The following is a 16,254-nucleotide window of genomic DNA, read 5'->3' on the forward strand; positions in this document are numbered from 1 at the left end:
TTTGCTGCCCCCGTTCTGATAATTGTGGTATTGCGTGCGTTTTTCATTTATCACAAATTATCGTAGAAAAGTTCCCATAATTCAGTAATTCAATATAAAATAAATAAACTCGTACGTACAATACGCAGAAAGATAAAGAAAAACAATTCTGACCTAATTTATATATAAAAAAACATATTTTTGAAACGTATGTAATATTCCAATTTATTGCGCTTGTGAACTTCAAGATTTTGGTTCACTTTAAATGATAAAAACAACAGAATAAAATCAGGAAACATTTCAGTCCTTGTGTTGTGACTATACGAGTTTTACCTTTCCAATTCAACTATTATTGAAATTAATTAATGAATATTAATATTATTTTTTAAACTTTATTTTAAATTATTGAAGTGCAGATGCACAATTAAAACGTGTTCCAAGGAATTTAATTACTTCCCTGGATCTCATCGTTTTGGTCATCACCAAGCAGCAACTTTATTGAATATCTTTTGATGCTCAAAGCATTTCATTCCAAAAATGAAGTTATTTTCTCATGTGCATAATGGTGGACAAATGATCTATCAACAGTCATGCAACATTTTCAGATCGTAATGAATAACATGTAACAATAACATGTGTTCAAAAAGCTGTTCTATATCCTCAGCCTCCAGAATATCTGTACAAACAATGAAAGGTTACTGGCTGCAATAGTTACTGTTTACAAAAGAAAACATGTTGTGCATATTTAGTATTCACTTTAATTTCATCTGAAAATCATGCTGTTGAAAAAAAGCAAGCCTTCAAATAATGTTAACAGTAAAGTGAAAATGGTTTCTTCCTTTTTTTTTTTTATCGCGTGACACAATGGGAAGTGCTTTGATGCATCAATAAAAGACAAATAGTGACACATTCATATCAGCAAGAGTAAGATTATCAGATTTGCAAGGGGAAATTGTCATTTAGCAAGCACTGGTAAGTGGAAACAGAGATCTTTCTAGTTCTATCACCTCTCTTGTCGCACTGTAAGAGACAATTCCAATATTGTAACTTAAGTCATCAAGATGGTTTTGAGGCATGAACATAAGCGGTTGTGAGGACATGATGGCAAAGATATGGAGTGAATCTGAGTGCAATTGGTTCTCCGAACAAGATAGCCAAGCAATTAGAAATATGTCATTTGTGGACTAACACATTGTTTTCCCATTAAGGAGAAACACCTTTAAGAGTACTGCAAGAAAATTAAATTTTTTTTAAAAAACATTTTAAATGCACATACTTGCTGCATGAAATCAGCTTCCCATGTGCTGGATCAGTTTGTAATTTTAAATAGTGTATCTAATAAAATGAAAATATATATATATATTGTAGGATTTTAGGTGTTTTATTAAAAAAAGAAAATAATAACTAAAGTGTTAAAAGAGTGACTGAGGTGTTTGCAAAGTGTACAAAAAATATTTAAGTTCTCAACATGATTTAGCAGTAAATAAAGGCAGCTTAATGTAACATTTATAACCAGAGTAAAATGAGTGTTGGTCCTTCTTTTGGAATATTTTCATGAAGTGCACTCAAAAGTAGTCCATTTATTCTTAATCTGATAAATAATCTACCTAACCAAATTGCAGAGGGAAAGATAGGTGATTATCTTGATTAAGTGATTGCATTTAGTTCAAGACTATGCACTATTTGCATACGAGGCAGCAAAGAACGTGGCTGCATGGCTCATTCCGAGCAATCCACTTCTGCAGAAAAACACCCAAAATGGCCACCAAAATATAGCCACGTTTGAGACTTCAGTGATGCACTCGACAGTACATACTCCTACAGAAAAAAAAATCCATGTTCATGAATGGCAAGAGAGATCTACAGTTGACGCCGTTTTTGCTACAGTAGTCCTGCATTGTATACTGCGAGTGATGAGAACAAAGACCTTTTCGTGGCATGAGAAGACCGTCCCTTACGGTTTCTTTCTTCAATGTCACGACACACTTTAAAGGAAAAGTTTTGAGCCAGAGATTTTAAACTAGCAGTAACAATCTGCCTGGTTTAAAGCGCAGGATGTCAAGTCCAACGGCACCTCTTCCTCTGGCAGGCCTCTGGGTCGGACGTACAGCCCTCAGAGTCGCTCTCCGAGGACGACGGGCCGGCCGAGGGAGGGACAGCCGAGCACGGGGAACGTCCGGGGTTGTCAACGATTTCGTCTGTGGCGCCGTTGTGGAGATTGAGCAGCCAACCCATTTTGTTGTGCAACAGGTGGCGAAGCCCCGGCGGCAGGGGCAGGACATCCAGGGCGTCTGTGCAATCTGGCAGGAGCTGCCGAAGGCGAGCGCAGCACAGGTACAAAAGGGAGGTGGGCGCAGAGCAGGATCGGATCACCTTCATGCTGCTTTTGGCTGCGGTGGAGCACGCCATCGGGTAAAACCGTTTGTTATGGAGGTCTGTGGCAGCAACACCTGGTGGGAAAATTGAAACAATCACATCTAACTAGTTGACAGTATAATGTCAGACAGGTAGTGTACAGTGTGTACTTGGTTTACGACGACATCATTCCTATGGTAGTGACGTAACCTGAATTTATACACAGCCAACCCAAATGCACTTTAATCGCATACGTTTGTTAGGTCCGAAGTACAGTAAACATAGATATGAAAAACAAAAATATAGGAGACAAGAATAGTGTTGAGCAGGGGTGGGCAAACTTTTTGATTGACGGGCCACAATGGGTTCTAAAAGTTGACAGAGGAGCAGATGGATGGAGTGTTTTGGTAACCTCACCTCACCGGAGGAAAAAAAATAAATAAATGAAAGCGAACAATAGCATTACAAGAATATATATGTCTTTGAAAAAACACAGTATTTAGAAAATAAAACAATTTTTTGTCAAGTGCGGAGGGCCAGATTAAAACGTTTAACGGGCCGCATGTGGCCCCAGGGCCGTAGTTTGCCCACGTCTGGTGTAGAGTCTTTCCATAAGGGTATGTAGAATAAACGCTTACGTTTGCACTAACCTAAAACTGTTGCCTCACATATCTTTGTAGCATCACTGTGTGGCATTTTTATAATACCGAGGACGTTACGTAGTTACAGAATTGGCACCAATAGTGGTTCTTTTATTGTGCTAATTGTGCTAAAAACATTCATAGATCCATGAATATTAAATAATAAAATGTTAACTGTAAGCACAGCAATAACTTCATTTGACTTCTCATATCATGCTACATTGCTAAAATCTAACAGATTTTCATATTTGTAAAGTTTATTGTGACTTTTTAGGCTATTAAGAGATAACGCTTCTATTGTACAGTGTGTCCATAAATTTACAAAATTAAATTTAACAAAAGCTCAGTGGTCGAACCATAAATGGATGCTATCCATCCATGAATGCGACTGAAAAATAAGTGATGTTTAATGTTAATATGATTATGTGTGGAAGCATACTTTTCACTGACTTGTGGTGATGCTAAACAATAATACATGAAAAGACACTTTATATGCTATTATTAGAGTTTGGAATAACTTTATGAGCAGTTTTTATGAAAAGGTTAGGTATGTGTCACTTTTTTTTTTTTTTGGCATTTATTTAGCAAATCTCCAAGGAAAGTACGCAACCAATTTAGGCCTTCTCAAATTAGTACGTGAGGTTAAAATATCCCACTCCGTTCTTTTGAACTTACCAATGCACTTGCGATTCTTGAAGAATGTAAGTGTGCCGTGCCACGTGTCCAGATGAACCCCAATGATGGAGCCCTGGCCAAACCGAGAGGAAAAATTCATCTTGTCGCCTTTATGATGTAACAAGCCTGTCCAAAACAACACAACATTAGACATTGAAATTGATATTAGTGTCTAAAAACATAAAATGATTCATCATAAAGCATATATTCGTTTTGTCAGAATGGAAGCTTGTACCAGTGTACGAAAGACCCCAGCTGTCCACATCTTTCCCCAAAAGGCTGCAGAACGAATGCCTGTATTTGTCAAGGTTGACATCAGAAGTACCAATTCCAACCATCTGGAGAAAGTAACAGTTAAGAGATAAGATCTATTTCAGCTAGATAAGAACAAATTTGGATTCCATTATTCAACTCCGCGTGCATACCATGTCTGTTCCATAAACGGGGGACGTCATCTTGATTTCCCAAAAGTGTTGCCCTTCCGCCAGCTCCTTGGAACCACGGATCGCAGCCGTGCCGCAGCTGTACTCGGAGTGAAAGTTGACTTCGCGATTGTCGCAGCTCAGTAATGTTGCTGTTGATCGGCTGCCGACATCCCAAACCCAATCAAAATCTAAAAGAGACAAAAGAGTCAAGATTTAAAAATACACGTCAATATAATAATCCATCTCACAGTGCAGTTCATCTAACCTTGATCATCCTCTCCACAGTGACAGTCTTTGACTTGGTAAAAACCTTGCCGGTGATGGATGGTCTCAGCCTGGTAGTCGCAGCCACAGTAAGACTCTCCGGTCACGGGCACAGCGCTGGGCACCGGAGGGACCATCACGGCCGAGTAGTCGGCTTCGGAATCCGAATCGCTGTACTTGAGAGCGTAGAAGAAGAGACGGGAATTCAGAGATCATAAATGTCATACATTTGTTCAGCATGTCAATTACAGATAGGTGCAAACCTCCAGGCGCTCATAGCCCCATCCATCACTTTCCGAGGCCAAGACAAGCGCTCTGGCATCAGCATCTCGCCGTATTCCACCCCAAACGTATCGCCATGCACGGCTGTTCCTGCCTCGCCTGGACATGGTAGAAACGAGGATCTTGACGCTCACTTGGCGGTCACGTCGAATCGAGATGCGAAGGTGTCAAACAGCATCTGTCCAGCTCCTGCAGGAGCACAAACTATTTTAAATGATGAACCCAGTGACTATTAATCATCTGATCGCGTGTAATGAAATAGTCTTGCATGCATGTGACTGGCCATGCAGTTTTGAATTTTAGATTAGAGCTTCAAAACGATTTAACCATGCAAATGAATGTTCGCATTCTGCACGATAGCAACATCGGCACTCTAAAAACGATAACTTGACATCTGATGCTTGGGTTTTTTGTGTGTTTGTCTTTGTTTGTAATTTTACAATAATCGAAACGAGTGACCAGCTATCACATATTAGCAACTATTTCGATGATATATATAAGCTGATTTACAATGTAAGATTGACACATTTCAGAGCAGTTATTTTTTGTTGTATGCGAATTTGTCGAACGCACACTTAACTATCAGCGATCGTGTTGTACGGTTTATATTGCATATATAACATAAAAATGCAACGATACATTATTAGCTAGTTAGCTTTGGTTGCATTCGATTCAGTAGCATTGTAGCATCAACGTTACCTGCCTTTTGGCAACGGAACAGAGAATCTTCATGAAAAGCGCATATCCACAGATGACGAAGGAATGTGTGACTGACTGAATGCTTCCTATTTTTGCGTGACCCAATTTTCTTCGAGTGAGATCGTAAACAAAAAACATGCAAGCGGATGTGGAGCTCGGTCCACTCAGCGACGGCCCTTTCCGGAAGTTTTCAACGTGAAACGATATCAATAACCATAAATGTCGATAATGGACGAATGGAGTTACAGTAATGCTATTATATATTTTTATGCAATGATGTAATCCTAAATTGGTTTTACAACAACGCAATAGCCTACAAAAATAGCAATATAATCGATATAAACAATGTTAGGGGAAATCAGATCAATATTAATAGATTATCGACAACATTCAATTAATGTCTATTGCTCTCCTGCTCTAATGTGATCGCGAATATCACAATTTGAGCAAAACGTGTTGCTCAACCTGTTTTCATCTACACTTCCGGTCACGCACTACAGCAAGAACAACGTTGCTGGTTATCGTCTAAAGCGACAACAAAAATAACATTTCGAAATGAATCATTTTGGGGATTATGCACTTGCTAAAAATCCTTTCAAATATCCGGAGGTTTATTTTCAGAAATAGCTTGACCACGATGTTCTGGAGGAGCATGAGTTTTATTCGGAAATCGGACTAGCACAGTTGAACAGTGACCTTGAAACAAACAAAATCATGACAGCAGCACTACAGGTTGACAATAATAGTGTTTGAAGATGACATAGTAAACATAAATTCACTTGCACACATGATGCACTCAGATCACACACACTTTCAACTTCATATTAACATGTGGACATCCTCCATTAATATATCACACTACACCCAGAGGATTTTCAAGCACTTAGAACAATTACCAACAGTGCAGTTACTCTAACTATACACAGATAATTTATATATTTTAATGTATATAGGGTATTTAATAAACAGTACTCCATTTAGACAGTTTTATTAAGTCTTCATAGCGTTCCATAAATAGCAAAAAAAAAAAAAGTTGACAGCTCTTCACTGCTGTGATTCAAAAAATGGTCCCCAAAAAGAACATTAAAATAAAATACTGATGTGCACAACTCCGCTGTAGTGTCGGATAAGAGTGACAAAAGCAGAAATGAAAGTAGGGTGGGGTTCGGGGGTTGGGGTGAACATTGATACTCAGCACAGCACAGACTGATTACTACATTTACAAGGGGTGACCACTGTACAGGATAAGATCAGACAACACATCAGGCAGACTGTCCACACATCATCCCACAACAACCAACACATCATGCCCGCTCTGTACACCGCACCTGACACAACCGGATGGCTTGGAAAATACAATTTGGACAGATCACAATTATTGATGACAACTGCCAGGTCCAACGGCAACATGCCTCAGCTTGCCATCCCATCCTGTCAGGCCCTCTTGGTGTCATGGAAGTTGGTGAAAATCTATTTGTTCTCGCTGCTTCGATGTGGAATGAATGAAATGGCGCTGGCGTGGACGCTTATTTTGTAGATAGGATAAGAGCCACGATCAGGCCGTAAAGCCCCAACACCTCGGCAAAGATCAGGATCAAGATCATGCCCACGAAGAGGCGGGGTTGCTGGGCCGTGCCTCTGACGCCGGCGTCGCCTACGATGCCGATGGCGAAGCCGGCCGCCAGACCGCTCAGGCCCACACTCAGACCGGCTCCTAGATGGAGGAAGCTTCTGTTGAAGGAAACAGAAACAAATCGGTGACAACATGGAACAAAAGGTTCAAACCAATTAAGGTAGTCTCCATGTCAATGTGCATAAAGGGGAAGTCAAGTCAAAAATGCGTTTTTACAATAATATATTCCATGTGCGTCACTATTCTAATCGCCGCATTCTGATGAATATTGCGTTTATGGAATATGAATTAAGCAGAAAAATCCACCCGTTTTCATTCATCCAACTCTGGAGGCGGCTGTTTTGCCACTTGCAGTCGACATCACCAGTGGGGTGACAAGGAAAACAATGGAAGGGAATTTTTGCAACACACTGGCGTGACAGATATGGTTGTGCTTTGTGAGGGCTGGGAACCAGGCTAATTCGACATTAGCTCCCGCACGACATACAAACATTTTAGAACAGTTGAAATGTATAACTTCAACATGCTCCTTGACACAACACATTCCAATGAAGTTGGGACATTGTGTTAAACTTCAAATAAAAACATTATGTTCAACCTAGACTTACTCGAATACACTGCAAAGATATTTAATGTTAAAATTGATCATTTATTGTTTTTAGCAAATAATCGTTAACCTAGAATTTTACGGCTGCCAAAACCATTTTGCTCATTATTTGTGCTCTTTGACAAAGTATTAATAAAGGAACAATAATTTGGACACACTATAGAAAACTATAATTGATTTACCAGATGCTCTATTTAATTTGATGAACGAGAGCGAAAAATGTCAAGAGAGACGGGAGGTTGCAATTGATTGAGTGTGTCTTCTCTGCTTTGGGCTGGGGTGAATTAGCCTCCTCAGCAATTGTGTCCTCAATGACATTGCCAAGCAAGCAACGGCGACTCCAGAGTGCATTACTCTATACCAATCAGCAGCGAAGCGCCAAGCAGTTGAACTCACCATGTCACAGCATAAGCCCTTCAAAAACCAGACACGGCCGAAATATATGCATGAGGGTTGTTTGATGCCTTGCCCCCACCGTTTTTTTTTTTTTAAAGATTACTTTGGCAACTTGGCGCTTCTAGAGCATCCAACTCAGGTACAGTAAACATTACACCCGGCGTACAGAGAGCAGTATTATGCATGTGATGAATCTTACTTGTAGAGAGTGACCCTCTCCGAGATGTTGTTTGCTATCAGCACTGCCACCACCAGCCCGTAGATGGCGATGATACCCGCCATGACCACAGGAATGATAGACTTCATGATGAGCTCTGGCCTCATCACCGACATGGCAGCAATGCCCGTGCCGCTCTTCGCTGTTCCGTACGCTGCGCCTAGAGCTTAAGGAGAAAGATGTGGCCAATTGTTAATACAGTTTTTTTTTTTTTTATTTTTTTTTAATGTTCACGATGCAACACATTGTGATCATGATGTCTTCTAATGTGTGAAAAGTGAAATTATAGCTCAGACGCAAATGAATAAACGCCAACGACGCCTCTTCACACTTGATGCAGTAGGAATAATGTCACCTTATTTTTGAGCACTTGTTAATTAATAGGGATTTAATAACATTCGTTTGTATTGCTTGTGACAGAAAACAACCATAATGTAGTGATGTTTTTTCTTAACATTACAAAACAGGTAAATCAAAGGCATCATGCAGCAGCGTTGCTGTGTAGTCTTTTTTCTTTTTAGTGGAAAGGAGGACATCACTTCTATGTCCAGCTGGTCATTAAATGAACATATTAGGCAAACATCAAACACTATACTGGATCAAATTGCTTTCAAAATGTTTTGTGGTTCTACTTGTAATGCTTGACATGCACTTTAATTAGTGTGGTTGTAGTTTCCTGTGGCGTATAAATACACGTTCATAAAAATCATCCAAAATGAATCCAGCTATAATATTAGAAACACCTCTCAGGATGATGCAGTGTAGAGCTACAAAAGTGCAAAGTACCACCATACATAAACGATTAACTTGAGATTACTCTGGTAGTGTCAGTGGAAGATTAATTTTATTTTCTGTTTTGCATGAATGCCAATAGACTGTTTGTTGAAACATGAGAGTTTCTTTCAGTCTATGCAACAGCAAGACGGGAAACTCAATTTAAGGCCAACAACATTACATTAGGGTATAAATTCGACAGGGCCATGCTTTTTGAGAAACATTAAACGTTTTACTGTCCCTGGGATTAACTTGTGTCCATGATATTTAATTCTGAACTAGAAACATCATGAATCATTCATGCTTTTGTCTCCTCACGCCTTGACTAGTACAATTCTCGCTTCACCTGTCTCAACTGAACTTGATTAGACCGTCTCCAATTAGTTGGTGCCGCTATGCTTTTGTCGAGAACTCATGCGTTCAGCCTTCCTTTTGAGCGCTGAGCTGGCACTTCGCTGGACATTTTTGAACAGCAGTTAAAATATAACATGAAATGTGTTTTTGTTATTCTAATTGTAAAATATTACTTTATACAACTAGTGTTGTATTTTAACTATGTGTAACACTTTGTGGGTCCTTTCTGTGCTATAACAATAAAATGCGCTTACTTTATCCACATTAGTGAAGTATGTGCAAGCGTAGATTGTAGTTGAGTGACCAATTTCATTACATTGCAGCTACTCTTGATTAGGCACCTTTCAGGTGTTTCACAAGCACTAAGCCTTACATTGTGTGCCACAAGTACAGATGACTTTAAATAGTCTCAAATAAATTTAATCCGGTATTTGACGTGGCTACAACACTGATATCAAATTTGAGGCACTGGAGCCAGATTTGGCCTGCCTCTTCATCTCACCTGGCTCGCTAAACCAATGCAAGTGTTTTTTTCCCCCCCACATTTCCTGCCGCAATCTTTCCCAAACTTGAAAATTGTTTTCACTGAGGTATTGCGACCATTAGTCTATCTACAAACCCTTTATTGGAATAAAAGGAATAAGTGAGCAAACTATTGTCCTTGACCTCTGATTAAAAAAAATTGCTATCCATCAGTTTGTCTACATGCACACACAGATTAGTCCAGGCTGCACCCCCAAAGTCAGATGGGATTGGCTCCAGCACACATTAGATTCTAGTGAGGATAAGCAGAGCAGAGAATGCATGAATGGATGGTTTCAGTTCGCACAGCACCGCTGAGTTAAATCCTAACCACAATGAGTTTGACACCTTATGTTTCTCGCCCTGTGCATGGCAATCAAAAGGCCCTCACGAATGAATGAGTGTTCGTGTGCTTTTCTCCTTCGCGGTCATAGACACAGGCCTCAAACAACCACTTCCCTAATGCGCGCCATTTCATTCAAATTGAATAATCAGATTACGATCGCATTATTTCAGACTATATCCTCAATATTAGAGAATACCGACCGATTGATTGGGCGTCGTTCCATTAGATGACAGCCGAGCTAGCATCAGCTGGTGGTCGCTCGCTTGTTAGACGAAGGCCGGGTGGTAGCAACCCGTCCCCCGCCTATTGGCACGCGCCCCCTGCTATCGTACGATCCGTAACCACTTTTTACTCAATTCGATCGCGCTTAACTAAATACGCAGCCGATTTTTTGGGGGTCACCGATTCGGGTTGTGCTGCAGACAAATCAACCGACGACCATCAAATGTCAAACGAAGAAGCAGCTGTAGTTACCACTGAAGACCATGGCCGCAGAGGCTCCCATCACAGCGAAGAAAGGCGAGTACTCGGGGCTCTCCTCGGATGACATTCTCGCAGTATTTACGGGCCCAAGAAGCGACGGGACAAGGTTCTCTTAGCGTTTACTTTTATCCCACCGTCAGCCTCGTACAGGTTTGAAAAGGGAGTGTTGCTACAGGCTACGGCGGGGCCGGTGCAGAAGGGGAAAATGGCGAAACGGAAAAAGTCACATGACCAACCGACTCGGAAGGAACCATTAGTATAGAGTCGGGGTGCTTGACGCCACAATTATGGAAAAAATACTTTAATGGTAACGTTCGATGCCCTGTAAAGCATTATACATAGTATAATTTAGAAGTCATTTGAATAGGCTACCCCTAATTACAGTAAATGTGATGGACGAGATTAAATGTTGCGAGTAGAATGAAACGTGTTAATATAGTGGTATATTCTGCTGCAAGTGCATTACCTGCAGTTTGCACAGCAGTGTACATTTGTTTTAAATACTACTTTTTATATCTTCAAGTGCATTACTTACAGTTTGCACAGCAGTGTACATGTATTAAATACTACTTTTTATATTTCGTTAGGGAATTGTAAATACGAAATAAAGTAAATCGTCTTCACGAAACTCCCAAATGTTAAAAAAAAAAATCCGACTTTTTCAACATTATGGCCAGCATTTTAGTTGCAGATCCTCCATGGGAAAATATTTAAATCCTGCACTCCATTTCTGACATTGATCAGTTGAGTAGCAAGAATGTACTTAATTCTAATACGGTTCAAATAGACTGGCCACAGTTCATCATGTCTTTCTAAAAACTAGAGCTCTATTAACAGGACACAAGATTTTGTTTTGAAGGCTTTTCAGTTTGGCAGCCTTGTGCTGACTCACTGAGAAGTTTATGGGTTCCATCAGCAATTTGGCCTTTTGGTGTGGCGTTTGAATCAGCCTCCCTCCCATGGGCCAAAATGTGCCAGCCAAATTAATATGTGACTAACCTATTAGGTGTGTATAGTTTGTAGTTGTGTACTCAACTGGTTACATTTCCTTTTCCTTTGCCCCTTAGCCCAGTCCAGAATTAAATTCCATCCATTCCAAAAGCTCAAAAAAAGGTGCAACACACATTACAGATGGACTGTATTTTAATGAAAGAGCAGATTAAAATTATACTTTAATGAAAAGAAGCAAGACAATAAAAAAAACTCCATAAATATGCTATATAATACTGATCACACATTGCCCAAACATGATTGAGTAAATGGAGCTGCAACGGGCCTCTCATAGTTACATTACCCACAAACACGTAGAGGCTAACTCTAAAATGTCAGCAAGTAGTGAATATCCTAATTGTGCAGGTAAAACTCCAGGTATACACTGCAAACACAAAATTGAAATTTGGTCTGTGTGAGGGCACTTAAGACTCAAAATCAAATGATCAAATTCAAGATTCTGACACCTACCAGAGAGCCAGTTCTCCTATTGACACACCCAGACTTAATTTATGTGGTCTTCATCATCCCAAATTCCCCACAGAGCTGAATGAATAAGTACACGCATACACATACTCATATATACCTACAAGCAGAAAATAGTTCCGTTTTAAAATTACCTGCAGAAAATGTGTCTGGGGAGGTTACCATTATTAATTCAAAAACTTATATAATAGGCAAAACTCTGAAATAACTAATTTTTATATAAAAACAGAAATTATAATTGTTGAAAAAAATAAATCTCCACTGCCTCATCAGTTCACTTGCATAATTTGCATCTTGGCCAGATATATCGAAATTGGCATTGTAAAGTTAAAAAGGGGGGGGGACACGTATGCCAGTGCAAGGTCACGATTGTTTGACTTGAACCGGCCTTAACGCTACCAAACGGGTCTTGCTTATCGATCACTGATAAGATGTTCATCACTCACACGCCTAAAAATCCAAAAACCACACACGTGCCCGTGAGTTATTCCACTCATAACCCTTACAGTCATTCACACCTGCCCCAAGCACAACTAGCAATTGGGATTGCATTATCGGAAACCTTGCTGTGGCTGCTGGAAAACACACAAAGAAAGGAGGAAGATAAGGCATCACATGCTATTCATGGCAAAGCCATAGAGAGTGAAAGTGTGGCACAGCGACGGCTCCAACGCGAGATGAGGAAGCTACACTGGAACCCTGCTAAGACGAGGGGATGCAACTTGGAAAAAAAAATGTCATGGAGAACAATGAAGATTTCCCGCTCAGTCCCAGCCGTTGTCCTTTATCATGTGGGACAGCTCGATGATGTACTTCCCTTCCTTGTACTTCTGACTCAGTTCAAAGGCTTGTTCCTGTAAAAAAGGTGATGTCAGTTGTTAGGACACGTTTTGCAATTTCAAACTCTCATCAACAGTTGTTTCCTTTTTTCCCCCCACAAAACAAAACAGTGCAACATGTGCATCAAGGACAGATTGATTCCAACTGACCATTCTGTGTGCATGTACACACTTACATATTTCCAACCGAGGGTGGTGTGACAGTTTTCACAGTAGATGTCAGCCACTGCATGAAGTCCCGTGAGCAGCAGCCTTTCCTCTGCAGGACCACAGCCTATGTTCACCCTGAAAATCATCAAACAGCAGACAGATGTCCTAATTTGCTGGAAGAATGCAGTCATGCTTGGCTGGCACAGAAACAATGATATTTTTCAGGGCTGAGCCAACTAAGATTGAAACAAGATAGACAATGTTGTTTCCAGTGATTGCAGCGTATCGTCAGTTCACAGCCAGTGTATTACTGACCTACTAACCCAACAGTAGCATGGCTAACACCCAACTTCAAGGTCCACTCTAGAGTAAATCAAATTATCTGGGCACTCTCAGGTTTGTGTCAACATGTCTGATACTGGGAAACAGTCAAAACTATAACTGAATTCAAAAAATAATAATGACGCGAGGGGGACAATTTGATCATAAAACTGCATGTGCAATTAGTTGTACGAGAACACGTTTGGCATTAATAGTGATTAATCGAAGTAAAGTAGTTTAACATCAAGTGATCAAAACGTAAAACGGAAATGAAAATACTCACACAGAGTTGAAGAGGTAAGCTCTGCCTTGACTTCCTTGGAAGGACTTGGCAACACAAAGGAGAAAAATACAAGATCAAGACTATATTTCAAGACTATCTTGGAACCTAACCGATATTTAAGGTTTTGTTTTAGTACGCATTGAACAGTTTCACCTGACTATTAATCAATTTTACAGTAAGGGATTGTCCTAGTCTCTGATTAATGATGCTGTAGCAGTGTCTACATTATTTCTTAAGAAGAGGGAGTTGAATATAATTCTTGCACTTTGTTTGCATACAAGCTAGTTGTATGGAAAAATCTCAGAAGTTTCCATTTAGACGATAGTGCAGCAGTGCACTTAGTTGCTTATGAAAACACACAAGCCATGTGAAGTGATAAATACAACAAAAGGGTGGCAGCTGACCTTCGAGATTAGATCATCATGGTTGGCCAGATGGGCGCGGCAGTGCACACAGCTGTAGCGGCGATGGCAGGAGTCCAGGTAAGCCTGGAACGTCTTAGCTTTTGTCAGCTTCACCATATCTGAGGAAGGAAAGGGTTGCCACATTATTCTTGCTCATGTGGTTCCTTCTGAGAAATGTATCCCTGTGTCAACAACTTATTATGTACTGATGATGTTAGACAAAGGGAATATTTTTAATTTATTGTATAATCCAGTGATTCCCAACCGGGAACAAACTAGAGTGCAATGAGAGTAATCAAGGTGCCCCCAAATTATAGAATTCCACTTTATTCCTTAAAAATATTTCTTACATATTACACTTAATTATATTTATATATATGTGTTGATCTATATATCCAAAAACATAAGAATGGGCCCTTTGTGAATAAATTGAGACAATGCCAACATTATTTCCATTGTCATACCTTTTTGTGACATTTGGATTTGCTTTTATGAATTTATGGCTTGACTCAATAAAGACTGAGAGCATTGCATTAGTGTGCTGTGAGTGATCATCAAATGTGCTGTGGGAAATTATCAAATCCATCCATCCATTATGTGTACCGCTTCTCCTCACAAGGGCCGTGGGGGGTGCTGGAGCCTATCCAAGTTATCTTTGGGCAGAGGGCGGGGTACACTCTGAACTGGTTGCCAGCCAATCGCAAGGGACACATAGACAAACAACCATCCGCGCTCACACTCCCACCTAGGGGCAATTTGGAGTGTCCAATCAACCTGCCATGCATGTTTTTGGACTGTGGGAGGAAACCGGAGTACCCGGGGGAAAACCACACAGGCCCGCGACCTCTGCACTGTGAGGCCATCGTGCCGCCCGAAAATATAAAATTTTACTCAAAATTCTTAACTACAAAAAACAAAACAAAAAATCTCATTAGTGAAATAATATAACTGCCTAAGTCATTTTAAATTTACTTTCAGCCTGTGTAGATTCCCAATCTTCCAGCTCATGTAATCAGAAAGACTGACTTGTTGTTCGTTGAATGTTATGTGTTTTTTTTTTCTTGTTTTCAAAACTGGCATTCTTTCAACTATCCATGTCAGTGATGTGCCAATAAAATGCATTTTCGGGCACTTAATTAGCCCATTTTTTTTTCTTTTTGCATTTCCAATTGTTTATTGGTGTACAACCAGATTTTTAAAGCAAAATGCGCCTTAATTATGTCAATAAAGATTGGGGGTAACTGGTATAAAACACATTATTTGATAATAACATGGTTTTGTATTACCAATGGAAAATTTAAGTTGGCTCAGCGTGAGCACGAACAGCATGGCAAATCTAAAGTCACACAAGCAAGAGTTATGCTCGGACATGTCTATCGTGGCATCCGTCTTCAACATAGAAAACAGTGTGCAAAACCAATCACCCCCAAATTGACTTAGTAGGAAAGCACCACTCCACGTTTAGCATGATACACGACAACACTGGGTTTAAAACACAATACAATAAACCGATCGGATCGATCACCACCCGCTCGGACCTAGCCTGCTTTAAGTTAGCATGTTGACTAGCTCCGCACTGTCACAACATTGCAGCAGCTCAAATGCGCACTGCAGCTTCTTCCCGCATTTAGCTACTTACCTCCTGATGTCGGGACTCCTCGTTGCCTACAAACGATGGACCAAAGTGACTGTCAGCAGGAAAAAAGAAAGATAAACTAGAACGGTACCAAGCGTCAATCGGGCTCACAGCAACAGTCGACCACGCGTTGACGTCTCGGACAATAAAGACGATACAGACAGCTTCTGTTTATGACATGCGTTGCCGCGTTCCTTTGTGAAATGTAATCGTTTCCAAAGAATATTTCTTTGTTTAAAAAAAAATTTTAATCGGACAAAACTGGCAATTTGTCAGGTTCGTGACTAATTGCAGCGCGGACGGATGAAAAATGTGGTTTGTTTATGAAAACATACTGAGGGGGGAAGTCTGAAGCACATGGGAGGGCAAAACAAAAGATTTGGACCAATAGGAGCTGTGGAATAAGCTTTAGAATGTGGGTCAACCAATCAGATTGGACTTCACGTGAGCTCGTTCGTACTGTTCCCAAAGCAGTAGTTTATCGTTTCCTGCT

The 16,254-nt window shown here is 40.2% G+C and overlaps 3 protein-coding genes across 5 annotated transcripts; all 3 read right to left on the minus strand.

Annotated features, from left to right (window-relative positions):
- Positions 1 to 429: 429 nt before the first annotated feature.
- spsb3a (splA/ryanodine receptor domain and SOCS box containing 3a) lies at positions 430 to 5,637 on the minus strand. 3 transcript variants are annotated; one of them, XM_088318011.1, is made up of 7 exons: positions 5,321 to 5,637; positions 4,603 to 4,825; positions 4,341 to 4,515; positions 4,076 to 4,263; positions 3,886 to 3,988; positions 3,651 to 3,776; positions 430 to 2,429 (listed from the first exon to the last, which is right to left on the minus strand). In XM_088318011.1, exons 2-7 carry the CDS (start codon positions 4,726 to 4,728, stop codon positions 2,038 to 2,040), a joined length of 1,110 nt encoding a protein of 369 aa, XP_088174137.1. In that variant the 5' UTR covers positions 4,729 to 4,825; positions 5,321 to 5,637; the 3' UTR covers positions 430 to 2,037. The 3 variants fall into 3 exon arrangements, with proteins under 3 accessions (XP_088174137.1, XP_088174136.1, XP_088174135.1); XM_088318010.1 differs by having other exon boundaries at positions 4,603 to 4,810; positions 5,321 to 5,636; XM_088318009.1 differs by having other exon boundaries at positions 431 to 2,429; positions 4,603 to 4,810; positions 5,325 to 5,635.
- Positions 5,638 to 5,960: 323 nt separating this feature from the next.
- On the minus strand, positions 5,961 to 10,881 carry atp6v0ca (ATPase H+ transporting V0 subunit ca). The gene is made up of 3 exons (XM_088317516.1): positions 10,644 to 10,881; positions 8,156 to 8,339; positions 5,961 to 7,051 (listed from the first exon to the last, which is right to left on the minus strand). The coding sequence occupies exons 1-3, from the start codon at positions 10,717 to 10,719 to the stop codon at positions 6,847 to 6,849; spliced, it is 465 nt and encodes a 154-aa protein (XP_088173642.1). The 5' UTR covers positions 10,720 to 10,881; the 3' UTR covers positions 5,961 to 6,846.
- An 896-nt stretch (positions 10,882 to 11,777) lies between these two features.
- On the minus strand, positions 11,778 to 16,119 carry ypel3 (yippee-like 3). Its single transcript, XM_088317895.1, has 5 exons — positions 15,765 to 16,119; positions 14,126 to 14,244; positions 13,722 to 13,765; positions 13,144 to 13,252; positions 11,778 to 12,982 (listed from the first exon to the last, which is right to left on the minus strand). Exons 2-5 carry the CDS (start codon positions 14,240 to 14,242, stop codon positions 12,893 to 12,895), a joined length of 360 nt encoding a protein of 119 aa, XP_088174021.1. The 5' UTR covers positions 14,243 to 14,244; positions 15,765 to 16,119; the 3' UTR covers positions 11,778 to 12,892.
- Between the last annotated feature and the right edge of the window lie 135 nt (positions 16,120 to 16,254).

This window comes from Idiotropiscis lumnitzeri, chromosome 15, assembly GCF_059441095.1.
Source record: "Idiotropiscis lumnitzeri isolate Australia: NSW breed Sydney's pygmy pipehorse chromosome 15, RoL_Ilum_1.0, whole genome shotgun sequence".
NCBI classification, from domain to species: domain Eukaryota; kingdom Metazoa; phylum Chordata; class Actinopteri; order Syngnathiformes; family Syngnathidae; genus Idiotropiscis; species Idiotropiscis lumnitzeri.

Excerpts from the sequence above, each read along its gene's own strand:
- spsb3a (XM_088318011.1), bottom strand. The coding sequence starts at position 4,728 with ATGTCCAGGCGAGGCAGGAACAGCCGTGCATGGCGATACGTTTGGGGT. Across the intron at positions 3,989-4,075 it reads CCGTTTATGGAACAGACATG|ATGGTTGGAATTGGTACTTC; the intron begins GTATGCACGCGG and ends TACTTTCTCCAG. Across the intron at positions 3,777-3,885 it reads CTGGGGTCTTTCGTACACTG|GCTTGTTACATCATAAAGGC; the intron begins GTACAAGCTTCC and ends TGTTTTGGACAG.
- atp6v0ca (XM_088317516.1), bottom strand. The coding sequence starts at position 10,719 with ATGTCATCCGAGGAGAGCCCCGAGTACTCGCCTTTCTTCGCTGTGATG. Across the intron at positions 8,340-10,643 it reads TGCGGCCATGGTCTTCAGTG|CTCTAGGCGCAGCGTACGGA; the intron begins GTAACTACAGCT and ends TTTCTCCTTAAG. Across the intron at positions 7,052-8,155 it reads GAGAGGGTCACTCTCTACAA|AAGCTTCCTCCATCTAGGAG; the intron begins GTAAGATTCATC and ends TTCCTTCAACAG.
- ypel3 (XM_088317895.1), bottom strand. The coding sequence starts at position 14,242 with ATGGTGAAGCTGACAAAAGCTAAGACGTTCCAGGCTTACCTGGACTCC. Across the intron at positions 13,253-13,721 it reads GCTTACCTCTTCAACTCTGT|GGTGAACATAGGCTGTGGTC; the intron begins GTGAGTATTTTC and ends GATGATTTTCAG. Across the intron at positions 12,983-13,143 it reads CCACCCTCGGTTGGAAATAT|GAACAAGCCTTTGAACTGAG; the intron begins GTAAGTGTGTAC and ends CCTTTTTTACAG.